The 27,094-nt window shown below is 41.9% G+C and overlaps 1 protein-coding gene across 2 annotated transcripts in view; it reads right to left on the reverse strand.

Annotated features, from left to right (window-relative positions):
- Window positions 1-418: 418 nt before the first annotated feature.
- The window catches only part of LOC145407263 (vesicle-associated membrane protein 3-like), a 47,202-nt gene continuing 20,526 nt past the window's right edge, over window positions 419-27,094 (reverse strand). The window contains exons 3-5 of one of the 2 annotated variants that reach the window (XM_080278299.1): window positions 22,218-22,268; window positions 21,727-21,959; window positions 419-965 (exon numbers count right to left, since the gene is read on the reverse strand). In XM_080278299.1, the coding sequence (XP_080134425.1) occupies window positions 937-965; window positions 21,727-21,959; window positions 22,218-22,268 (313 nt within the window). In that variant the 3' untranslated portion in view covers window positions 419-936. The remainder of the gene's footprint in view (window positions 966-21,726; window positions 21,960-22,217; window positions 22,269-27,094) is intronic. The other variant, XM_080278300.1, reaches the window with a different exon arrangement.

The following is a 27,094-nucleotide window of genomic DNA, read 5'->3' on the forward strand; positions in this document are numbered from 1 at the left end:
GGAATCACTGAAAGCCAGATGTCAGATATAACCAATACAACTGGAAAAAATGCAAAAAGCAAGCATATATGTATTGCAATGTATTAAAGCTGTGAACTGACTATCATTGCAAGAACAGACAAGTAAGCAACACCCAGTGTCATAATATGGTAACCTGAAGACTTAGAACTTATGTCAGTAGTACAGATTATTACTACCAGAAATGTTCTCAAGTACTTATCCATTTCTGTTAACAGGGACACAAGCTGAACATGACCACAGTATGTTAAAGGCAAAATGGGCATGTACTACTCATGATATTCACCTCCGTAAGAGTCATCTACAGTGCATTGGTTCCTTACAGTCCTCATTGTCATTACTGATAATATAAAAAAGGGGTACAAAAACAAATATGTGTAGTATAAAAAGCAATGGGACACAAATCATACAAAACTTAGCTTCAAGAAAAGCATACATGGCAAAGTCACATAAGGTTACAGTAAACTACTCTTTGAGTAATAATACCTGTCTCACTGACTGTGGGATAGAGAATAAAATACCTTGATATCCTGATGATGGTACTCTTAAAACTGATAATATAATGAGAAAGTGATGCTATCAATTTCTGACAATCATTTCATCTATGAAACAGGGATTATATATATGTTCACTCTCTTTCTTGTTGTTTGGTACACACAGATGTTCCATACAAGACCATCAAAATTTAGGGGCATAACTACATATTCATGCTCTCAGTTTTTAAAAAATGCACAAGATCCAGTCTGACACAAATATACGAGTTTCAATCTGCCTCCACTATAAGATGACAAAGCTTACCAGGTGACACAACACACACAGTGGGGCAATGGGGTCCACTTGAGGCATGGATTGTGGTGGTTGTGGGGGGAGACGAGCTGGCTGGCTGACCAGTCGGTGCATGTATCCGAGATCTCAGGCCTAGCTGCTTAACTTGATTATCACTGGAACTGCAAAGGATTATCATAGTTAGATAAAAACACTATTAGGCCTAATTACATTTCATTCACTTTCACTAGGCAGAGATCTGTGTTCTTTTCCAGCTTATCTCCCATTGCTCAATGACAGAAAAAGATGATACTATGGCCAAAACATCCTTTCCATAACACTTCATGACTAGCATCATACATCTGCATTATTTACTGGGTAATTTCTTAATGCTAAGCAGTCAAGATGGGGAGATGATAGTTTTACACCTAGTCAAAATGAGCAGTATAAAGTTAACTTTTGCACATGGCCATAAAATTCTGGGTGGGTTGTTCTATACAAAATGCTCTCTTGGCTCGATAAGGCATGCACGGTGGTTGAACAACCTTGTTTCATTCAAAATTTACTTTCCCAAATTCTGTGATGTGACCTGCATCTATATTTAACTGCAGGATGTAAAATTCATAACTCTAACCATGTCTCCAGGCTATTTCAAGAGATATCTTTTGAGAAATGATTATGTAACTGAACTTCTTCAGGAAGCAAACTTTTGTGATGAGAATCACGTCATAGCCGGCAAAGGGATTAATGGCATATAGACAATCATCATCCAAATCCATTATACCAACCTAACTAATATACTGAAAAGAGTATCATGGTTAGAACAACACTGCTGGACCTTACTAATGAAAGAAGTAAACATGAGTATAGGGGCCAATCTTACTGAGATATGCAGGCAAGTGAATCAAATTCTTGAGCATAAACTACCTAGTGTTACTGGTACAAGCCTGTCCTTGACATCTTACATTCTTCTAAGCTATAGATACAATATCAAACTAGTTAAGCTTTACACACTTATGGTACATATTTCAGCAATGCTCAGCAGTAACTACAGTATGCTACAAGACTAAACACATGCTAAGGTTTATACATCTATGGTACAAATTTCAGCAATGTCAGCAGTATCTATGCTACATGACTAAAAACATACCACAGACTATACTTGAAGGTAATGGATTATTACAGTCTAAATAATGTAAAATATCTACTTTCATACTTTTAAATGATTTATTTGTTATTGAAGTGAATTTTTTTTCAAATATCATACTGTACTGAAATGATAAGAAGAAATCTAGGATAATGATGATGATGTCAGATGAAATTTTGCTTTACTGAATTGCACCATATAATTCGTGATATATAACATGAAATATTAAATCTGAACTTGCTGATGTTGATTTCCTGTAAACCAGGAAAGCATTTACAACGCTGGGTGGTGACCTTATAACCAACAATATGTGTTCCCTACGAGACAACAAGCGGGTTGGTGGAGGGTTAATGCCCCTCCCCGGAAAACAACTAATTAAAAATATGAACAAGAACCCTTGGACAAGGACTGACCAAAAGGTGATGACTAAAGACCAAACAAAGGCATGATATGGATTGCAACGTGGAATGTAAGGGGTGCGAATGATGAGGTGATAGAGAGAGAGAGATTGTCCAGGTGCTTGAGGGGACAAAAGTGGATGTATGTGGATTAACTAAAACTAAATGAAGAGGTGAGACTGTGAGAGAATGGGAGTATGGATGGGGTATATGTATGGAAGTAGGTGAGAATGAGAGGGCAAAACAAGGAGTGTGTATTGCTGTGAGTAACTGATGGAAGGAGAATATAAAAGAGTATGGATTAGTTGGCTCAAGGATTGTGTAGGTAAGATTGAAAGGTGGACTACAAATGTGGATGACTGTGTGCGTGTATGCACCAACACAAGATCGTGCAAGCAGAGTGAGAAAAAAGTCCTGGACAAATGTGGAAGCGTGCATGGAAAAGTCTGAAAGGAATGAGAAAGTGTTTTTGATTGGCGATATGAATGGTAAAGTAGGGAATGTGAAGGTGGATGGAGTAGTTGGTGAGCAGGGTGTGCCTGCTGAGACAGATGAGAATGGTAGTGCTTTTAGTGGACATTTGTGCCGGGAGGGGGTTGGTGATAGCCAATACCCTCTTCTGCATAAAAGAATCCATAAGTATACGTGGCAAGTGGTGAACTGAATGAACAGAAGGCAATGACTGAGTATGTGTGTGTGGATGAAAGGATGAGAAGGTGTGTAATGGATGCAAGAGCATATAGAGGTTCAGGGAGTAGACTTTCTGACCACCACCCAGTGGTGGTGAGAATCTTGGTCAAAGTGAAATGGAGAAATTGAAGAAGGGAAGGACAGGAGGAAGAAGTATATGCAAGAAGGGTGGACGGGTTACAAGAGGATGAGAAAAAGGCAGAATATAAGAGGAAAGTGGAAGGTGTGTGCAGGATATTCACAGAAGAAATCTGTGCAGCATGTGAGGTGGTGTGTGAGGTGAAGAGAAGATGAAAGGGGGTGCAGGGAACAGCATGGTGGAATGAAGAGGTGAGACAGGCTGTGTCACAAAAGAAGAATGCATATAGAGAGTGGATGAGGAACAAGGGCATGGAAGAAGTTGGGAGATGGAAGACAGAGTTATATATAGAAAGGAAGAGAGAGGTGAAAAGATTAATAAGAGAGAGTAAGAAGAGAGTGGATGAGGAATTTGGAAGGAATTTGAGTGTAAAGTGGGGGGAATGTAAGAAAATGTTCTGGAAAGAGGTAATGAGAGTTAGACAGGGTGGCAAAGAAGTTAGTCAGGGAGTGAAAGTTAAATATGGTAGATTACTAGTGGAGATGGGAGAAAAAGTGAGCACATGGAGAGAACACTTTAAGGAATTGCTAAACATAGGGAATGAAAGTAATGTGAGTGTAAATGGCTGGGAGACGGAGAGATGTGAGAAGAGAGGAAGAAATCAGTAGGATGGAAGTTGTGGAGACAATGAACAAAGTCAAAATGGGGAAAGCCACAGGAATTGATGGAGTGTGTGGTGAAATGCTGATGCATGGGGAAGAGATGGTAGGAGAATGGATGTGGCAGATGTGCAGATTGGCCTGGGAGGAAGGTAGGGTTCCAGAGGATTGGAAGTCAGGTATAATTATTCCCTTGTACAAAGGAAAAGGGGAAAAAGAAGTGTGTGGTAATCATAGGGGCATTTGTCTTAGTGTAATAGGAAAACTATATGGTAGGATACTCACTGAAAGAGTTAGGGAAATAACAGAGGAATTAATTTGAGAAGAACAGGGAGGTTTTAGGGAGGGAAGAGGTTGTGTAGATCAGATATTCATTCTAAGATCTTTCGTGGAAGAGTTTCTAGGGAAGGGAATGAAGTTATATGCATTCTTCATGGATTTGGAGAAAGCATATGACAGGGTGGATAGACAAGGATTATGGAAAGTATTTAGAATATATGGAGTAGATGGGAAGTTGTTGAATGCTGTGAAGAGTATGTATGAGGGTGCTACGGCTGCAGTGTGTGTGGACAATGAACCGGGTGAATTTTTCTACTAGAAGGTTGGATTGAAACAGGGATGTCATGTCTGTATATTGATGGGGTTATAAAAGAGATACAAGGTAGGGCAGTGGATGTTGGAGTGGCCCTAATGAGAGAAGACAGTGTTTGGAAACTCTCTGTGCTGTTGTTTGCAGATGATACACTGTTGTTAAGTGAAGACGAAGGGGAGCTGCAAGGCTTGGTGGATGAGTCTGGGAGTGTGTGTACGAAACAGAGTCTGAACATGAATGTAGGGAAGAGTAAAGTTATGGTCTTCAAGAGAAGTCAAGTCAGTGAATGTACAGTGAGGTTGGATGAGAAGGAAATGGAAAATGTGAGTGCATTTAAGTACTCGGGTAGTGTGATGAGTAAGGATGGAAGTTTGGAGGATGAAGTGCTTGAAAGGGTACAGCAGGGAAGAAAAGTTGCTGGTTCCTTGAAAACAGTGATAAGAAACAGGGAAGGGAACATGGAAGTGAAAAAGTTACTACATGACAGTATTGTGATACCAACTCTAACGTATGGAAATGAAGCTTGGACCTTGTTAGAGGGACAGAAGTCAAGAGTGAGAGCAGTGGAAATGAGTGATTTGAGAGGAGCCTGTGGAGTCACATGGAGAGACAGACTGACAAATGAGGATGTGAAGGAGCATCGTGGTGTGAATGTGGATGTGACAGGAAGTGTTATGAGAAACACACTGATTTGGCCATGTGGCGAGGATGGAGAGTGAGAGACTGACGAAGTGAGTGTATGTGAGTGAGGTGGAAGGCGGGAGAGGGAGGGGGAGGCCAAGGATGAGATGGAGGGATGGAGCGGAGAGGTATATGTGAGAGCAAGTGTGAGCTGAGAGCAGGGCAATGAAATGGCAGGAGACATGGGGACATGGAGGCGATTTGTTTGTGGCCACCCTTTACAGGATTAATCCGTCTTGCAATTGAAAGATAGACACAGTGCACCCTTACACAATGCGAGTTTATGCGCGGCAGAAACCCTCGCATTCTATGATTTCACACTGTGTGAACTAAAGAACTTATGGGAAAAATGGTATATGGTGGACAACCCACCCAGGGCTTGGTCTTCGGGTCCCCTTCCAGCCTACTCTACCCTGCTAATACTTTGTCTAAGAGTACTTCTGGTTGGACCAACAAATAGAACACCATGTACCTTTATTTAAGTGACTTCTGGGCTTCTTAAGAAGGGAGGGGGGTGGGTATCCGAGGCTCAGGGCATCTACTCTTGCCCCGTGGGGTGGGATGCCTCGTAGTCACTCTCACTGTCACTGTTGCTGTCTCTGCTGAAGTCTCCTGGAGGTGCCATAAAGCCTTCAAAGTCGACAGCTAAGACCACAGACATGGCATCATCATCATCCTGAGTCGAAGTTCCTAGTCTTGGGTTATCAGCTTAGGTAGAACCAGACCGGCAAGGGAATTTTGTAATCAGATCTTTCTGTTAACTGCATCCTGGTGTTTGTCAATGTAATAACGCAGAACTCGCTCCAAACTCTGGTATATTTCTTCAGCCCTGAACTGGTCATCCTCGCTGACTCGGATTTCCTCCTAGAATCTGTCCAAAGACATCAGAACCTTGCTGATTTTTCTCATTTGGGTTGCTTCATCAGGTGCTGGGGCTCTCTCAGGTTGACTCTCTGCATTCTCTTGTTGTCTGGCAATTTCATCTTCCTCATTGACATGTACCACTGCGTTTTCTGCTGTCTCTTCTTCTCCACCGCATATAACCTCACGAATCTCCTAAGCTGTCACAGCACCACAGCCCGCCATTGACTGAGCTGCCATTAAAACTTCCCTGTCTGCCACAGCCGCCTCTTGCACACCCCTACCTGGCTCTTTAGAACACAGGTGAGGAACAAGAGAGCGCCAAGAATGTTGGATTGTTGCAGCATTGATGTCATTCCACGATTCTATCAGGAATCCCATGGCATTCTTAACGGTGAAATACTTTCAAAACTGAGTCACTCTCATTTCAGGTGTTGTTTCTTCATTTTCTTTTCTTTTGTTTCCTCATCTTCTTCTGTTTCTGTTCTTCCTGTTGTTGCTGCTGCTGCTGTTCTTGGTGGTGTAGGGTCAGGAAGTTCTGGGTCAGCTCGTCTATATCCAGGTCTCCCCATAAGTCCTCTGCTTCAATCTGCCGTAACTCTTCGTCTGTCTCTGTCTTTTCTCATAGGTAATTGTAGACTCTGGTGTAGTAGAACTTCTTGTCATTACAAATCACCTCTTGGTCGAGTGGTTGCACCAAAGATGATGTGCTGGGGGGCAAGAATAGCACTTTGACACTGGGATGAACATCACCTAGGTAAGCTGGATGACAAGGTGCATTGTCTAGGATGAGAAAGATCTTGAAGGATATTTCGAGCTGGCGGCACATCAAACAAGCATCAGGTATGAAATGTTCTTGCATCCAAGACTGCATGATAGTGGAGGTCATCCATCCATTCACTGCATTGTACCAGTAGAATCCATCTAGCTGATTCATGCTGCAAACATTCTTAAAACATCTGGGATGCTTTGCTGTGTGAACCACCACGGGTTTCATAGTGAACACGAGCCTAGTCTTGTCTATCTTTCTTCCTCTAGCTTGCTTTTGATTTTTGCTGATGTAGGTTGACCTTGGCATCATCTTGATATTTAGACCAGCTTGATCTGCATTAAAAATTTGATCCTTGGTGTATCCACCTTCATCAATGACTCCCTTTAGAATGGGTGGAAATGAGTTTGCAGCTGGTTCATCAGCACTACCCCGTTTAACATATAATTTCAAATTGAATTGTTTCCTCTTCAAAAATCGCTGAAGCCAGCCTTTGGAAGCTTTGAATGGTTTCTGTTCTGGGACTGGACACTGACTGATGCACTTTCTGTAGTAAAATTTGGCCTGTTCATGAATTACCGGTACTCTATCATCTGGTGGCACATTCTCCCTTTCCTTGCGGTGAATGTAATGAGCAAGTTAGCGTTCCATTTGGGTAACAGCAGAATTAGTCACCTTGTTCCTGTCATCAATCGGCTGCCCAGCATAAGTCCTGATCGTCTGTAAGATCGCCTCCTTATTCTTCCAGATATTTCTAACAGTTGATTCACCCAAGCCTACCTCTATCCCAATTGCTGAGTTTCCTTTCCCTTCCTGCTTCATTTTAATAACCTTTCTCTTCACCTCTAATGAGATCCTCTTCTCTTAGAATTCTATGGTGGGGCCATAATGAACAAGTGGGTACTGCTACATGCTAAAACGGACTACAGGATGCGAGGAACAACATGTGTCCTCACAGCAATATGGAGAAGTGTCTGTTTACCCAGGAAAGTCGGTAGATGGCATGCAGATAGCTGGCCAGCTGCCTGCCATTTTGAATCTGGGTCTTTGCCAGCCACCTGCCTTTTGTGTGCCTGACTCGCACTGTCCAGCCCAACACTCATAGTAATGGTGGGAAGTCCATTTTTACCTTGGAATCATACAGCTGATTCGGATGTTGGGAAGTTCGATTCACAGATTTCGCATTCAATAAAAATAAGCATTTTCTGGGATGACTTCATATTGTAGGTGATTCACATTGTGTCAGTGTGCACTGCAGATTGATAGGCAGATAGATGATGGGTCTGAAAAAGTACTACCCAGTAATCTTATCCCTTTTCAAAGTCTGATAAAAATAAAATTAGAATACACTAATCCCCCTGCTATCACGCGTTCAGCTATTGCGGTTATCTGCTATCACGCATACATCAAATGCACAACCATACATGCTATCACGCATCCCAAGATCACTATCAAGCATTGAGTTTGAAGCACCCGGGTTGTGAACACCGCACCAGATTGGTGTGACATCATCCACCTATGTCACAGAGCACCCCCGCTAGTGATTGGCTGATGTTCCCCAAGCGCCCCACCACTTCAACTGAATGCATGTTGGCTCTCTGCTGACAGTGAAAGAGGAATTCCTTACACTTTTTTTTTTGTATGTGTGTGTGTGTGTGTGTGTGTGTGTGTGTGTGTGTGTGTGTGTGTGTGTATTTACCTATTTGTAGTATACAGGAATTGAGCAATGCTCGTGTTGTCCTGTCTCCATATCCACATTTATCACGTCTACCTTTACAAACATGAATGTTTTTCTCATGCATCACCTCTTTGTCTAAGTCATTCCAAATATTTAAGTATTTACCTAATATACCTAACTGTGATATACACGGAATGTACTATGCTCGAGGGTTTCCGTCGCTGTTTCTCAATAAGTCAAATTTACCTTTAAACTCGTTTAAGTTTTTAGACTGGACGATCTCTTTGTCCAGGCTATTCCATAAGTCTATACTTCTATAAGGAAAGTTATATTTCTCGATATCCTTCAAGTAGCTTGACTTTTTCAATTTCATTCCGTGTCCTCTTGTTGCTCTCTTATCCCATACAAACAGATCTTCTTTGTCAATTTTATCTACTCCCACCTTGGTCCTGAACACTACAATCATGTCTCCCCTCTTTCTCCTTTCCTCTAAGGAAGGCAAATCCAGTTTTTCCATCCTCTCTCTGTATGACAGGTCTGTCAGACTGGGGACCATCTTGGTTGCTGTTCTTTGTATTCTCTCAATCTTGCTTATATCTTTCTTTTTGTGTGGGGACCACACTACCGCTGCATATTCTAACCTGGGGCAGATCATGGCCACTATCAATTTTTTCATCATCTCCTCATCCATATAATGAAATGCTACTCTTATGTTAGTCAAGAGTTTATAAGTCTCTCTAACTATCTTGTTAATGTGCTTTTCTGGTGACAAACTATCTTGGACCAGCACTCCCAAATCTTTCTCTTCTCTCCTTTTTGTGATTAATTCATTACCCAACAAATAATTCAGTGATGGCCTCCTGGTACTTTTACCCATTTCCAATATTATACATTTCTTTACATTAAATTTCATTTCCCACGACCGGCTCCAATTGTGTATCCTATCCAAATCCTCCTGTAGTATTTTACAATCCTCCTCAACCTCTACCTTCCTCAAGATCTTTACATCATCAGCAAACAGACTTGCATAACTGTTCACTCCATCTACCATATCATTTACGTAAATCAGGAACATTACTGGCGCCAACACCAAGCCTTGAGGGACTCCACTTGTTACTTCCCTCCATCCAGACATCCTATCCTTTATTATTGTCCTCATTTGTCTGTCTCTCAAAAAGTCTCTCATCCATTCCAGAAGTTTCCCCTTCAGTCCTCCTATATATTCTAGTTTCCACATTAGTCTCTTATGAGGTACCTTGTCAAAGGCCTTCTCTAAGTACACACAATCCACCCAACCATCTCTCTCCTGTACCACGTCAATCGCTCTTGAGTAAAAGCTCAACAAATTAGAAACACATGACCTTCCACTTCTGAATCCAAACTGACATTCAGCCAAAATATTCATCTCTTCCAGATATTTTATCTATCTGTCTTTCAGGATTCTCTCATACAATTTTGCGACCATGCTGGTTAGAGACACTGGCCTATAATTCAGGGGTTCTTCCCTGTTTCCTCCCTTGTAAATTGGTACCACATTTGCCCTCTTCCATTCTTGTGGCACTTTCCCCTCTTCCAGTGAGCATACGATTAAACTGTGAATTTTATCCGCCAGTTGTTCTCTGCATTCCTTCAGTACCCAATTAGAAATTCCATCAGGTCCTGGGGCTTTCCTTACATCTTGAGTTTCCAGTAATTTATACACTTCCCATACCTCCACTTTTATATCTTTTATCACCGGAAAATTTCTAATCACTCCCTCCCCTTCCACAAGCTCCTTTTCTTTAGTGAAAACTGACTGGAAACGTTTGTTCATTATTTCTACTTGCATTGCCGCATCCTTAAAGACCTCTCCTTCTACTTTCAGTTTGGTGATTCCTTCCTTTTGTTTCAGTTTGCCATTAACAAACCTATAAAACAGTTTGGGTTCATCCTTGCATTTGTCTATTATACCTTTTTCAAAATTCCTTTCTTCTTCTCTACGTATTCTTGTGTATTCATTTCTTGTTCTTTTATATTCTTCCTTTGTTCTGTTGTTACCTCTCTTTCTCCAATTGTTCCACGCCTTCTCTCTCTCTTTTTTTGCTATCATACACCTTCTATTAAACAACTCCTTTTTCTTGTTTTCTTTCCCTCTTACTCTTGGTACAAATTTTTCCACTCCCAAATTATAGAGGTCTAGAAAGATATCCCACTTCCTCTGTATCTCTCTTGTTTCTCTGAATTTTCTCCAATCCGCATTTTCAAAAAAATTTCTCAATCCCATGAAATTTGCTTTCCCAAAGTTGTATCTTCCCTGTCTATGAGGCTCGTCTCTTGGCTCGACGTTCCCTATTAACATCTAGAACTCAATGACCACATGATCACTTTTTCCTAAAGGACAGAGATATTTCAATGATTCTATTACATCGGGTTCTTTGGTGAACAGTAAATCTAACCTTGCTGGTGTGTCCTCACCTCGAAACCGAATCTCTTCTTTGACCCATTGCGTCATCACATTATTCATTATTATATTTAATAACGTAGTGCCCCACGAATCCTCGCCGCCTCCCGGGTACCATTCCTCCCAGTTCACCTCTTTACAGTTAAAGTCACTCACCAAAATTATATTACTGCTTTTCTCAATTATTTTTTGAAAACAGCTAGCCATATCTGACAACATCTCATGGTATTCGTCATCCTTCCATGCTCTCGTCTTTGGGGGAACATACACTACCGCCATATCTCTCTTAACATTCTCTCCAGTTTCTAATTTCATATATATCACTTCAGCCCTGCCTTCTCCCATTTCCACAGTATCTACATTTATGTTGTTCTTCACTGCTATCATCACTCCTCCTCCCTTTTTTTCTTTTCTGTCTTTTCTCCACAGTTTGTATTTACCATCTCCCAAATGAACAGCAATATCTTCTCTTAATTTGGTCTCTACAAAGCACATGACATCAGGTTCATGTTCTCTCAAGAAATCGTTAATTTCGATCCTTGTCGATATGAAACCATCAACATTAGTATATATCACCTTCAAATTATTTTTGATGTTTTTAATACCCTCTTCTCTCCTACTCTCTGTCCGTACCACTTCCTCAACTTCTGATCTTTCACAGCCATCCCCCTTAGTTTCCTTCACTTCTATTTCCTTAAATACCACTTCCTTACTTTCATATCCAATACTCTCCAAAAAAAAGTATTACATTCTTCCTCTGTCCTCTTGTCATTTTTTTCCTTTACTTGCTTCCTTTAATGATTTTAAAACTTCTCTTTCTTCTTCATTCAGATCTTTTCTTATTATAATATTTTCCATCCCCGCCTCTATGCTTAATTTCCAGGTCACTTTAAGTATCTCATTTATTACACTTTCTGATGTAAACTTGGCTCTCATTGGTCTTGTTTCCCCTTTCTTATAAGGCCCTAACCTCCTTACTTCCTCAATTTCTTTTAGCCACTTGTCTCCTTCGGGGTCAGTCTTGCCTAATATTCCTCTCATCAGGTTCGTGTCTCTCTCGAGTCTTACGAACCTAACCTTTTCTTCCTCTTCCCTGTTTCCAAATACTACCACACATCTGTTCCTTTCTACAGTTTCTCTCACTATTTTCTCTTTTTTCTTCAGTATTTTCACTACATTTTCTTCCATTTTTTTCTTGTTCATTTCCCTTTCTTCCTCGATGATCTCTCTTAAGCTGACCACTTCTTTCTGTTCTTCTTCTATGTGAGCCCACTTTGCCTTATGCTCTTCTAATACACTACTCACCTTCTCCGTGTGTGTGTGTGTGTGTGTGTGTGTGTGTGTGTGTGATAAAATGGCTGACAGACTGAAAAAAAACACCCACAATCGCCGAGCGGAAGGCGGCAGGAAGTTCAAGGGAGATAAAGCCACGAATAAACCTGACATATGCCCAGAAGCTAGAAATCTGCAAGCTTATTGATGGTGGTGAGACAAAGAGAAGAGCAGCAAAGAAGTTTGGAGTGAATGAGTCTACTGTGAGGGGAGTTTTAAGAAAGAACATATTGAGAAACAAATGAAACTTGCTCCTTCAGCTGCCGCCTCAGACACAAGAAGAAGTTCAAACGTAGTGCTCCTTATAAAAGTAAGTTTGATGGCCTACTATGTTGTTCATTTATTGATTATAATGTTATTATTAATATAATAATGCTTTATTTCATACTGGAGGAGAGATTGGCTGGTAATCGCTGGCATAAAGTGGTTAAAAGTTAGAAAAATGGGCCACCAAAAAAACAATTAAAAATTTCCCCATTGATTCTTCAGTTCAGCTATCATGAATTCAGCTATCATGCACATTTGCTATAACCAATTAGGTGTGATAACAGGGGGCTGAGTGCATATACCACTATGCAAATGACTCCTCACATCATCATCATCCGGATCTCCTTTCCTACCTAACATCCAGAGAGCCCAAGTTTGCCAAATTCAATGGGACATGCTTCCATTCATTCATTATTCAAGCCCACGGAATCCTCGCTCCATCTGATAAGGCCAAAAAACTTTCACCACATTCTGTAACTTCACATATACCTATCTTACAGAGTCAGTCTGGATGCTGTCACATTGAAAAAGGGTGCAAAATCCCTGATTATGCACTTCTCCAAACAAAATTCATCCAGCCAGCTCAGTCTCTTGTCAGTCGCTCAGCCTCACCAACTTCCATACCTCTCTTCCTCACACACCCATCCACCATATCCCTCCGCCTTCTCCTTGGCCTACCTCGTCTCATCTCTCCTTCAAATTTGCTCAGATATACACTTTTCACCACTCTATTGTTATTCATTCTCTCCACATGACCGTACCATCTCAGTACACTCTTTTCAATTCTGGTGTCCACAAACTTCCTCACTCCGTATCCTTCACTTCATGTATCACATTATTCTGTATCCTATCCACTCTCTGTACTCCACATACATTCCTTAGCAGTCCCATCTCCACTGCTCTTACTCTTGACTTCATTTTCATGCCACACCATTGTCTCACATCCATATGTTAATGCTGGCACTAACACTCCTTCATGTAAGCCCCGGGTGCTGCAACACCGACATCTCTGTTTTTTATCAAGGCCTTCATAGCACCAGCCACTTTCCTTCCTTGTGTCACTCTACTTTCAACTTCTTTTGCACATTTTCCTCACTTTTCTATCACTGTACCCAGGTATTTGAACTCTCTCCAGTTCCAGTCTCCCTCCATTCACTGTAACACCACACTGGGAGTCACCTGCTCTCTCAATAACCATCACTTTACTCATTTCTACATTTACTCTAAAGGCTCAAAGTTCACAGACATCAATCAAACTGCACAAGTCTACCAAGCTCTTGTCCAGTACAGTAATCCCTCTACTATCCGACATAATAGAGCCAAAGGCATGTCCGGAAAGTGGTCCCATCTGGAAAGTGGGCCCCTGGCTCCTGGACTGGTACGTAAGGACCCTAACCCAGCCTAACTTTGAAAGCCACCTAAATAACTCCCTCCCGGACATGATTAGCATCTATTTAAACCTATTTAAGACACTGTTCACACCAATAATGGATATAAAGCATGAAATAAATGAAAAGGAACCAAAGAATGAGGAATTAGAAGTGACTGTACCTCAGCCAGGGTACTTACAGCACATCTGTGGGTGCATTCTCTAAGGCTTTGGGAGTGGTGAAAATGCTCTTGAAGCATGTACAGTAATCCAGTGTTGTGCTGCACTTTATTCTTTGCACTGTGAGTTATAATTGATTAACACTGCACATTGTTCTTAACTGCACCACGCCAGCTTCAACCGTCAGTTCAACTGCCAATTTCCACTACAAAGTTAATCCTTTGCACTCTAAATTCTAATTTCTTAACACTGCACAACAATGTAAATTCCCATGTGGTCTACTGGCGAGGTATTGCAGTTTATTCACTGTTTATTCACAAAAAATGAGCACGTGTGGCTTCCACTGAGCTAAGCATCTACTCGCGATCGAAGTTAGGCAGTAACTGTTGGAGTGTTGGTGATGGGGAAACAGAGTTGCCAGATCACAATGGCCACATAACCAAACTCTTAAATTTTCATCACCAAATTTAACTTTTCATTACCAAATTCATAATTCATAATTTATTCTTCATTAATTATATGTATAAGTGGAAATACATGTAATCACTCTCCCTATAATTAACAGCATGTTGATTATTTTCATGCCATGTAGGCTAGCAGATTAATCAGAGACAGCAAACAATCCACCAACTCCATCCTGTGTATCCTCATATATGTGAAAAATCCATCTGGTAATGCATTATTCTGATTCATTACCAAACAAATTTTTCATTACCAAATTGGCCCACATTTGGTAATGAAAAATACCAAATGGCAACCCTGACAGGGGAGGGGGGAGGGGGGAGGAAGGAAGGGGTTATGGGTCCGTGGTGTAACAGCTGTTTGGCTAAAGGTGGGAAAAAATTTGGATTTTTTTGGGGGGGATTTTTTTCTTTTTTTGGCCATTTTTGGGTTCCGAAGGTCCAGGCCCACAATATCCAGTAAGAAGGGTGTCCGGAAAGTGGGCGTCCGGATAGTACAGGGATTACTTTGTAAGTAGCACTGCATCATCAGCATACAATAAATTTGAGATATTCCATCCATCACCATTCATTACCAACACCATCCCACTCTCCGTTACTTGTGTTTTTACTTTTCTCATCACCCCATCCATATATACAGGTATATATTGAACAACAATGGAGACATCACACAACCTTGTCGCATGCCCACACTGATCGTGAACCAAGCACTTAGATGCTCATTTACCCTTACACATTCCTCACTACCATCATAAAAACTCTAGACAGCACCAAGCAGCTTACCAACCACACCATACATGCACAAAACTTTTCACAGTCCTTCTCTGTCTACTGTGCGCATGTTTTTTCCAGATCCATAATTGTCATAAACACCTTACAGTCCTTCTCACATGCCTGCTGCACTATCTGTCTTACTGCAGATATTGATCCACACATTCTCTGCCACTCCTAAAACCACCCTGTTCGCCACTCACTAGGACGTCTGATCTCTCTCTTACTTTCTCCGTAATAAGTCTTCAATATACCTTCCCTACCATACTCAATAGACTTGTGCCACGATAATTCTTGCACTCAATTTTCTTACCTCTATTTTTATACAGGGAGCCCCCCATAAATGAAAGGGTCAGGTACCTTTAAAAAATTTCGTATATCAATTTTTCGTATACTGAAGTATTTTTCCCATAAGAAACTTAAGAAAATGAGAAGATGCATTCCAGGAGCCCTCCAAAAACTGTCAACTAACTACTCTGTACTGTACTAGGCTGGTTGTAAGCTCTCAAATCTACTGTACAGTGAAAATGTTATAGTCTGACAAATCTAAACGTAGGGTTTTGGTGGAGTCAGCCCCTCCCTGCACTGTTACCACGTTTCCGAGCTGACCTCTCCATCAGCGATGACCTTGACACTGTTTCCCTCTTGTGATCTCCGTTTTTCTAATACCCCCTATACCCCTGCCACCAACACCCCCTATACCCCTACCCCCAACAACACCCCCATCAACAACACCCGCAATACCTCCACCACCAACACCTCCTATAAATATAGACCCCCACCATCAACACCTGTATAATAATTAGCCGTTGATAATTGCTATGCTATTTTATTGAGAGCATACGGAAATGTAACCTACCGTACCGTAACTGCTTGACTCTCCTCCTCCTCCTCCTCCTCCTCCCAGGTGCATTGGGAAACATTCTACCCTATTGCTCAAACTCCCTAATCTTACAATCCCATCTGTCTTAATCCTTCCCACTGCCTTCGTTCCTAAATCCCTTAACTGATCTATTTTTAACCTAAGTGTCCCCACACCTTTTAAACCATTTACCTCTCTGTCACTATTCTCCACCATATGTATCAACTTGTATTATACTGTGTATAGAACTTTCATACTGTATGCTGTACTACTGTATAATGTATAAGAATACCCACTGTTTAGTGGAAATAAAGTTTTATTATTATTATTATTATTATTATTTCTCTCTCTCTCTCTCTCTCTCTCTCTCTCTCTCACAAACACGTGTCGCGTGAGTGCTGCCACCCCAGAGCTGTTTGATATATTTATTTTAATTATGAAAGGATCGCCTCTTCCCACTTTTATCTCTTCAAATTTTCTTGCAATTATACTTGCTAAATTAATTAGCAATGTTAGAAGTGTTGGGAAAGTAAATAATAATTAGAATATTTTTAGAGCAACACTGCCAAATTTTTATGCCACGTTTCTCTATTATCGTATAATATAGTATGCAGAATAGTTTTATTCCTCCTTGATACATGTCAGCACTTTCATTACAGTTATATTAGTATGAGTTATGTTTATGTATCATTCCTACTACACAAACCACAGGCGTTATACATCGCAGGGTTAGAAAACATGGCAATAGTGCAGGCAGAGGCAGACTCCACCAAAACCCTATGTTTAGATTTGTCAGACTTTAATAAAAGCTAAATGAACTATAAGCAATTGTTTATTTACCAAATTACTGAGTAAAAAATAGGAAACAGTACAGTACAGTATATACAGGTGAAGCCTGATCTCACTCACGCCCTGGCCTTCCTTGTGCCTCTTGATAATTTCGAGCTTGCGCTCCAGCAACAGGGTTCAGTGTTGCTTCTTCTTGAGAGGCTCCACAGATGATAATGATGATGGTGAAGGACACTTGGGTTGCATGAAGCATGATGTAAAAGATGTGGAAGATTCTTGGAGTACAGAAGGCATGCACTACACAGCCAGGGAAGGGGAACAGACTGGGATGAAGCAGAGGTAGTTGCTTGCCTCGCCATATGCGATAATGGTGCTGCGGTCAGGTGCGTGCCATATTTGAATCATTTTCTTGTAGTGCTTTTCATACGATCGAAGCATATGCCTTTCGTGTAGGGGAATTTTTCCTATATTATTCACTTTCGTACATTCAAATTTTCGTATATTGGGGCTTCTTATACTGGGGACTCCCTGTACAGGGGTACAATCACTGCCTTTTTCCACTCTACTGGCACAATTTTCATTCATCCATGCCTTCTTACAAATCTCCAACAAGCACCTCATTCTACTCTCTCTATTACACTTAATCATCTTGCATACACCTCATCAACCCCAGCTGTTTTCTCATCTTTCAGCCGCTTCACAGCGTTCTTCACCTCTGCAAGTGTCACGTTTCCTAGCACTGCATTTTTTCTCTGTACACCCCCAAAACCAATCATGTTAACAGTCGCTTTGCTCTTCCATTCCCATTCATCAGACTTTCAAAATATTCTTTCCATCTGGTCCTTACTTCATCCCCATGATTTAATAATCAACCACTTACATCCTTCACACTTTCACATTTCATTCCATTGTCACTTCTACATTTCTTCACCTCTTTCCAGAATAACTTCTTATTTTCAGAGTAATTTGCAATCATTTTCCTTCATAGATTATCAATTACCACCTTCTTTTCCTCTTCACTAGTCTCTTTACGTGCTTCTTGATCTCAATATATTCATTTCTTATTTCAAATGAATCCCTGTCCTGTATCCACTCTAGATTTTTTCCTCTTTTCCTCCACTGATTTCTTAACCTCTTCATCCCACCATGCTGTACCTTTGTTCTTTGTTGTTATTCTTGGAACACCACACACAGCTTTAGCATTCCTAAGTAAGCAATCCCTATATACATTCTTATGCATCTCCAATCCTTATATACATTCTTACATGTCTCTAACAAGCACCTCATTCTGCTCTCTCTACTACACTTAATCATCTCTGCATACACCTCATCAACCCCAGCTGCTTTCTCATATTTCAACGGCTTCACAGCATTCTTCATCTCTGCAAGTGTTACATTTCCTAGCGCTGCATTCCTTCTCTGTACACCCCCAAAACCAATCATGTTAACAGTCGCTTTGCTCTCTCCATTCTCATTCAACAGACTTTGAAATATTCTTCCCATCAGATCCTTCCTTCATCCCCATGAGTTAATAATCTTCCACTTACATCCTTCACACTTTCATATTTCTTTCCATTGTCACTTCTACATTTCTGCACCTCTTTCCAGAATAACTTCCTATTTTCAGAGTAATTTGCATTCATTTTTCTTCCTAGATCATCGTACTGTATACTTTCTTCTATTTCCTCTTCACTAGTCTCTTTATGTGCTTCTTGATCTCAATATATTCATTTCTTATTTCAACTGAACCCCTCTCCTGAATCCACTCATCACTTTTTCCTCTTTTCCTCCATTGTTCTCTTACCCTCTTCATCCCACCATACTGTATCTTTCTTTTTTATTGTTACTCTCACCACACTATACACTGCTTTAGCATTCCTAACTAAGCAATCCCTACATACATTCCACAAGCTGTCCAGATCCATTTCATTCCAATTCACTGATTCTAACTCCTCTCCTACTTTGGCCCTGTATTCACCTGCCATTTCTTTGATCCTCAGCTTCTCGACTTTCAGTCTCTCTTGGTCCACCTCACTCCTCTCAGCTTGATCTTGCATACCACAATCATATGATCTGACAAACCTCCACATCTTCCTCTTACCACTCTCGTATCAGCAACACCCAACATTGATTTCTCTACAAACACGTAATCAATCAGGCTCCTTTCAACATGATCTCTATCTATCTATCTATTGCCAGACGCCTCAATCCCGTTTGGGGTGGCCACAAACAAATCGCCTCCAAGTCGCCCTGTCCCCCGCCATTTCACTCCCCTGCTCCCAACTCACACCCCCCTCTCTCATATACCTCTCCACCCCATCCCTCCATCTCATCCTCGGCCTCCCCCTCCCTCTTCCCCCCTCCACCTCACTCACATACACTCTCTTCGTCAGTCTTTCACCCTCCATCCTCTCCACATGGCCAAACCACCTCAGTGTGTTCCTCATAACGCTTCCTATCACATCCACATCAACACCACAACACTCCTTTATATCCTCATTCGTCAGCCTGTCTCTCCACGTGACTCCACAGGCTCCTCTTAAATAACTCATTTCCACTGCTCTCACTCTTGACTTGTGTCCTTCCAACAATGTTCAAGCTTCACTTCCGTACGTTAGAGTTGGTATCACAATACTGTCATGTAGTAACTTTTTCACTTCCATGCTCACTTCCCTGTTTCTTATCACTGCTTTCAAAGAACCAGCAACCTTTCTTCCTTGCTGTACCCTTTTAAGCACTTCACCCTCCAAACCTCCATCCTTATTCATCACACTACCCAAGTACTTAAACGTACTCACATTTTCCAATTCCTCACCATCCAACCTTGCTGTACATTCACTAACTTCACCTCTCTCAAAGACCATCACTTTACTCTTCCCTACATTCACCTTTAGATTCCGTTTCTTACACACTCTCTCAAACTCATCCACCAAGCCTTGCAGCTCCCCTTCGTCTTCACTCAACAACACAGTATCATCTGCAAACAACAGTACAGGGAGTTTCCAAACACTATCCTCTCTCACCAGGGCCACTCCAACATCCACTACCCTACCTTGTACCTCTTTTATTACCCTATCCATGTACAGATTGAACAACCATGGAGACATGACACATCCCTGTTTCAAACCAACTTTCAAAGAGAAAAATTCACTTAGTTCACTATCCACACGCACTGCAGCCTTCGCACCATCGTACATACTCTTCACAGCATTCAACAACTTCCCATCTACTCCAAATATTCTTAACACTTTCCACAATCCTTGTCTATCCACCCGGTCATATGCTTTCTCCAAATCCATGAAAGCCGCATACAACTTCTTTCCCTTCTCTAGAAACTTTTCCACTAAAGATCTAAGAATGAATATCTGATCTACACAACCTCTTCCCTTCCTAAAGCCTCCCTGTTCTTCTCCAACTAATTTCTTTGTTCTTTCTCTACCTCTGTCTGTAAGTATCCTACCATACACTTTTCCTATTATACTAAGAAGACAAATGCCCCTATGATTACCACACATTTCTTTTTCCCCTTTTCCTTTGTACAAGGGAATAATTATACCTGACTTCCAATCCTCCGGGACTCTACCTTCCTCCCAGGCCAATCTGCATATCTTCCACATCCATTCTACTACTATCTCTCCCCCATGCTTCAGCATTTCATCACACACTCCATCAATTCCTGGGGCTTTCCCGATTTAACTTTCTTCATTGCTTCCACAACTTCTATCATACTGATTTCTTCCTGTCTTCTCAGCTCCCTCCTTCTCCCAGCCATTCCCCAGCCACTTATACTCGCATTACTTCCATCCTCTACGTTCAACAATTCCTTAAAGTGTTCTCTCCATCTGCTCACTTTTTCTCCCTTCTCCACTAGTCTATCTATCTATATACCTAGGCTGCTTCCCCCAAGGAAAGGGAGGTAGCCGAGACAGGACAACACACTCTCCATTTACTCATCCATTCAAACACACTCATTCACATCTTAGCCCCAAAGGGGAGAACGGACAGATCCTCACCGCACCACACCGCACAAGGGTCAACTGCGCAATGCAATCAGTGACATCCGCAGCAGGGCCCGACAGCAGAACTGGTTTACCCCTGCCACATCATAACAGACCCATCCCCTTACCCGCACCTGACCTGACTAGCTGATCAGACCAAATGCGGGAGAATATCCCCTCAGGGCTGCGTCATCACTTATTTATTCACAATTTCTCTCCATTTATTTCTGTCACGCACAGAATCTACCATTTTTATCTTTCACTCCCCTGCTAACTTCACTTCCACCCTGTCTTACTCTTTTCACCTCTCTCCAGAACATTTTCTTACAGTCCCTCCACTTTACACTCAAATTCCTTCCAAATTCCTCATCCACTCTCTTCTTACTCTCTCTTACTAATCTTTTCACCTCTCTCCATTCCCTCTATACCTCGTATATTTACGTGCATCTTTATTTTAGAATTACAAATGCACAACCTCCTTTCCTGACACATGTCCTTCAGTTGCTTCCCATTATCATTCTCTTTCCATTATTACCCATTATATCATTAACAGGACCAGTGCCTACTCTACCATTCATACAACTCCTCACTTAAAAAAAAAAAATTATACTAGTAGATAACTACATAAACTATTGCATACTTCAAAATTTCAATGTTGTAACTGTGCACTGTCTTAATATGATCTCTAAAAGCTCTGTTGTTATTTTGTTTTGTTTTGTTTTGTTTTGTTTTGTTTTTAAAGGCTCCAACATGCTTGCATGCAATGGCCTTGGTCACCTAATGGCGGTTCTTCACGCTGCTTGATCTCTGGCAGCTTCCCTATTCTGTCCCTTACCCCTGAGGTCACACTCAATGACCTCATCCCACATCTTTTTCAGTCTAGCTCTCGCAACCCCGCCCCACAAATTTTGGTGACTTACTGAATATGAGAAGGAAGACAGTGGTGGTGATGCCAGCTATAACAAGCTTGCCACGAGTGTTATGCCACCATGCGGCACGACGGAGGCGTGTGGCAGAGGTGCGGAACTGGTCTGAAGATGAGGCCAGACCCTGTGAGCGGTCCTGTAGTTGGTCTAGCTGATCACCACGCTCCAGTAACCGGCCCACATTGTCTCTCATAGCATCAGTCACCTCTGCTATCTGTACACGCACACTGGTGGAAATAAAGTGAGCAAATAAATATTGCAAGGTCAAACTACAGATGCTTGTTTCTAATGCACAGTACCTAGGACAACACAAACCAGTCATGAAAGGTGGAAATGCATGAACAAGAACAATCTGACACTGTATACAGTGCTAATGCAGCTGCAACAGTAATGCGTTGCATCATTACAAAACAAACATTTTGATGTAAATTCATAATAATATGTCATACAGTGATGTTGGTCTTTAAATACAGTACTGTACTTACTCCTTCAGCTTGTCTGATGCAAAACGTACTGTCTTCTTTCCTGATGGTCCTCTGCAGGAACAGAAATTAACACATTACTGTATTTTTGTAAGAGTTTAATACAGTACATTCAGTTAAAAAAAAAAAGTCATATCACTATAAACATAAACTGTATATCATATAATTTATAAAGGTTCCAGGATGCTTGCACGCATCGGCCTTGATCATGTAATGGTGGCTCTTCATGCTGCTTGATCTCTCTCTGGTAGCCTCCCTATTTAGTCCCTTATCCCTGAGGTCACAGTCTATGACTCTGTCCCAAGTCTCTCTCAGTCTGCCTCTCACAACCCCACCCCCAACGTTCACATTTCTCACTTTCTGCGCCCAACTGTCATCCTCCACCCTCTCCACATACCTAAACCACCTCAATCTGCTCCTCGTCATAGCATCAATACACTCCAGTCCCATCATTCCTCCCAATTTTTCAATTGTTAAATTGCCCCCCAGGCCTAGCATTCAAGGACGTACAACACACCCGCCATATCTAATCATTGTTATTTCTGTATGTGAGCCTATGAATATCCTCCTTCTTTACTGCCAAGGTCTCACTACCATATGGCATCACATGTGGAGTGGATGGGGGATGATAACTGGGTGAGGAAGGTGAGAAGTGTTAATATTGGGGGTGGGGTTATGAGAGGTAGACCGAGAAAGACATGGGACGAGGTCATTAAGTGTGACCTTAGGGTTAAGGGACTGAACAGGGAGGCTGGAATTGATCATGCAGCGTGGAAAGCCGCCATTAGGTGACCAAGGCCGACACATGCAAGCATGTTGGAGCCTTTAAAAACGAAATGAAACGAAACGAAACGAAACGAGCCCTAACACATGATGTATACAAAGATCTCTTACCATGGAGGGAGAGAGCTCTCAAAGTCAGGAGGGGCATCAACCCCCCCCCGTACTTCCTCCAACCACTCCTTACCCTAGCCACAGAGCTAGCTTCAGCCTCACCTCAAGCACATAACATGTCCCCCAAATAAAAAAAACTTCCTCACACTCACTAGCCTCTCCAGAAAGATCAATCCTTTCACACTTGATAGCCTCAATATGCTCTCCCTGATACACCACATACAAGAACTCAGCATTATCTCACAGTCTACATATAATACCCCTACATCTCTTATGCATCCATGTACCACAAACACTGCACAAGATGGAGTTACTTTCCACATCCTTGTGGCAAACTGCATATGGCTACTCTCCCTCTACTTTGACAGTACTGCCACCAGTCCTAGATATCACTGCTCTTGCTTTATCCACATTACTTTCAAACCCTTGGGCCCCATTCCATCTCCCCACTTCTTAAATCGTTCCTCTGCCTCCCTTTCACTTTCTGCAATAAACACCAAGTCATCGGCATACATCTCCCATGGTTGTCAATTTCTGAAGTCATCTTATAGAGCTTCAAGAATCATAGCAAACAATAAGGGGCTCAAGACTAACCCCTGGCACATGCCAACATTTATAGAAAACTCGTCACTCAAATCTCCATTCACTCCCACCTGGGTGCGAGCACCCACATGCACAGCCATAACCATTCTAACCAGCCATTCCTCATTTCCAAGCTTTCCATTGCCCACTTCATCACTTTCCTAGGGGCTCTGTCAAAGACTGTCTCCAACTCAACAAAAACAAAGTACAGATTCCTTTTCTTTCCTATATATTTTTCCTGTGGCCAGTGGATGATGAATATGGCATAAGAGGTCCGATTGCCTGGCATAAACCCAAACTGCATCTCATCAATATTCACCTTTTCCCTAATCATGCCCTCTAGGACTCTTCATTACCTTCATTATCTGGACCAAAAGTTTTATGCCTCTCTAGTCATCTCTATCCAGGGCATCACCCTTCCCCTTGTACACATTTACAATCATACTCTTCAACCTGATGTCTCGGACAGTGCAACTCATACATAATCATATCTATTAAATCAGTAACTAATCCCACTCCTGTGTGTATATATATATATATATATATATATATCCCGACACCCTAATCCTGCAAAGGGTGGCCGCAGACAAAATGCCTCCAAGTCACTGTGTCACCCACCATTTGACTACCCTCCCCCCAACTCACTCCCCCCTCCCTCATATACCTCTCAACTCCATCTATCTATCTATCTATCTATCTATTGCCAGATGCCTCAATCCTGTACGGGGTGGCCACAAACAAATTGCCTCCACATCGTCCTGTACCCTGCCATTTCACTGCCCTGCTCCCAACTCACACCCCACTCTCTCATATACCTCTCCACCCCATCCCTCCATCTCATCCTCAGCCTCCCCCTCCCTCTCCCCCCTCCACCTCACTCACATACACTCTCCTCATCAGTCTCTCACCCTCCATTCTCTCCACATGGCCAAACCACCTCAGTGTGTTCCTCATAACGCTTCCTATCACATCCACATCCACACCACAACACTCCTTTATATCCTCATTTGTCAGCCTGTCTCTCCATGTGACTCCACAGGCTCCTCTTAAATAACTCATTTCCACTGCTCTCACTCTTGACTTGTGTCCTTCCAACAATGTTCAAGCTTCACTTCCATATGTTAGAGTTGGTATCACAATACTGTCATGTAGTAACTTTTTCACTTCCATGCTCACTTCCCTGTTTCTTATCATTGCTTTCCAGGAATCAGCAACCTTTCATCCTTGTTGTAAACGTTCAAGCACTTCACCCTCCAAACTTCCATCCTTAACCATCACACTACCCAAGTACTTAAATGTACTCACATTTTCCAATTCCTCACCATCCAACCTCACTGTACATTCACTGACTTGACCTCTCTCAAATACCATCACTTTACCCCTCCCTACATTCACCTTTAGATTCCATTTCTTACACACTCTCCCAGACTCATCCACCAAGCCTTGCAGCTCCCCTTCATCTTCACTCAACAACACAGTATCATCTGCAAACAACAGCGCAGAGAGTTTCCAAACACTACCCTCTCTCACCAGGGCCACTCAAACATCCACTACCCTACCTTGTACCTCTTTTATTACCCCATCCATGTACAGATTGAACAACCATGGAAGCATGATACATCCCTGTTTCAACCCAACCTTCAAAGAGAAAAATTCACTCAGTTCACCATCCACATGCACTGCAGCCTTAGCACCATCATACATACTCTTCACAACATTCAACAACTTCTCATCTACTCCATATATTGTTAATACTTTCCACAATCCTTGTCTATCCACCCTGCCATATGCTTTCTCCAAATCCAGGAAAGCCGCATACAACTTCTTTCCCTTCTCTAGAAACTTTTCCACTAAAGATCTAAGAATGAATATCTGATCTACACAACCTCTTCCCTTCCTAAAGCCTCCCTGTTCTTCTCCAACTAATTCCTCTGTTCTTTCCCTAAGTCTGTCAATAAGTATCCTACCATACAATTTTCCTATTACACTAAGAAGACAAATGCCCCTATGATTACCACACACTTCTTTTTCCCCTTTTCCTTTGTACAAGGGAATAATTATACCTGACTTCCAATCCTCCAGGACTCTACCTTCCTCCCATGCCAATTTGCACATCTTCCACATCCATTCTACTATCTCTCCCCCATGCTTAACCACACACTCCATCATTTCCTGGGGCTTTCCCCAGTGTGACTTTCTTCATTACTTCCACAACTTCTATCCTACTGATTTCTTCCTGTCTTCTCACCTCCCTCCTTCTCCCAGCCATTCCCCAGCCACTTATACTCACATTACTTTCATCCTCTATGTTCAACAATTCCTTAAAGTGTTCTCTCCATCTGCTCACTTTTTCTTCCTTCTCCACTAGTAATCTACCATTTTTATCTTTCACTCCCCTGCTAACTTCACTGCCACCCTGTCTTACTCTATTCAACTCTTTCCAGAACATTTTCTTACAGTCCCTCCACTTTACACTCAAATTCCTTCCAAATTCCTCATCCACTCTCTTCTTACTCTTTCTTACTAATCTTTTCACCTCTCTCTTCCTTTCTACATATAACTTTCTCTTCCGCCTCTCAACTTCTTCCACACCCCTGTTTCTCATCCATTCATTGTATGCTTTCTTCTTTTGTGCCACACCTTGTCTCACCTCTTCATTCCACCATGCTGTTCCTTGCACCCCCCTGCATCTTCTCTTCACCCCACACACCACATCACATGCTGCACATACTTCTTCTGTGAATAACCTGCACACACCTTCCATATCCCCCATCTGCTGCAATTCATATTTACCCAATCGTTCCTCCACTTCTCTCTTATATTCTGCCTTTTTCTCATCCTCTTGTAACCTTTCCACCCTCCTTGAAACTACTCCTTCTTCCCGTCTTTCCCTTCTTCTATTTCTCCATCTTACTTGGATCTTAATTCTGGCCACCACCAAGTAGTGGTCAGAAAGTCCACTCCCCCAATGTCTATAAGCTCTTGCATCCATTACACATTTTTGCATCCTTTCATCTACACACACATAATCAATCATTGCCTTCCTTTCATTCAGTTCACCACCCACCCTTCCAATCACTCGTCATTTATACCTGTGGATCATTTTGTGCCTGAAGAGGGTACTGACTATCACCAACCCCCTCCCAGTACAAATGTCCACTAACGCACTTCCATTCTTATCTATCTCAGCAGGCACACCCCACTCACCAACTATTCCATCCACCTTCACATTCCCTACTTTACCATTCATATCACCAATTAAAAACACTCTCTCATTCCTTCCAAACCTTTCCATGCACACTTCCACATTTGTCCGGAACTCTTCTCTCACTCTGCTTGTACAATCTTGCGTTGGCGCATACACGGACACAATCGCCCACATTTGTATTCCAACTTTCCAATCT

The sequence above is a fragment of the Coenobita brevimanus genome, chromosome 72, assembly GCF_032717465.1.
Source record: "Coenobita brevimanus isolate Jiangsu-jjx chromosome 72, ASM3271746v2, whole genome shotgun sequence".
NCBI lineage: Eukaryota > Metazoa > Arthropoda > Malacostraca > Decapoda > Coenobitidae > Coenobita > Coenobita brevimanus.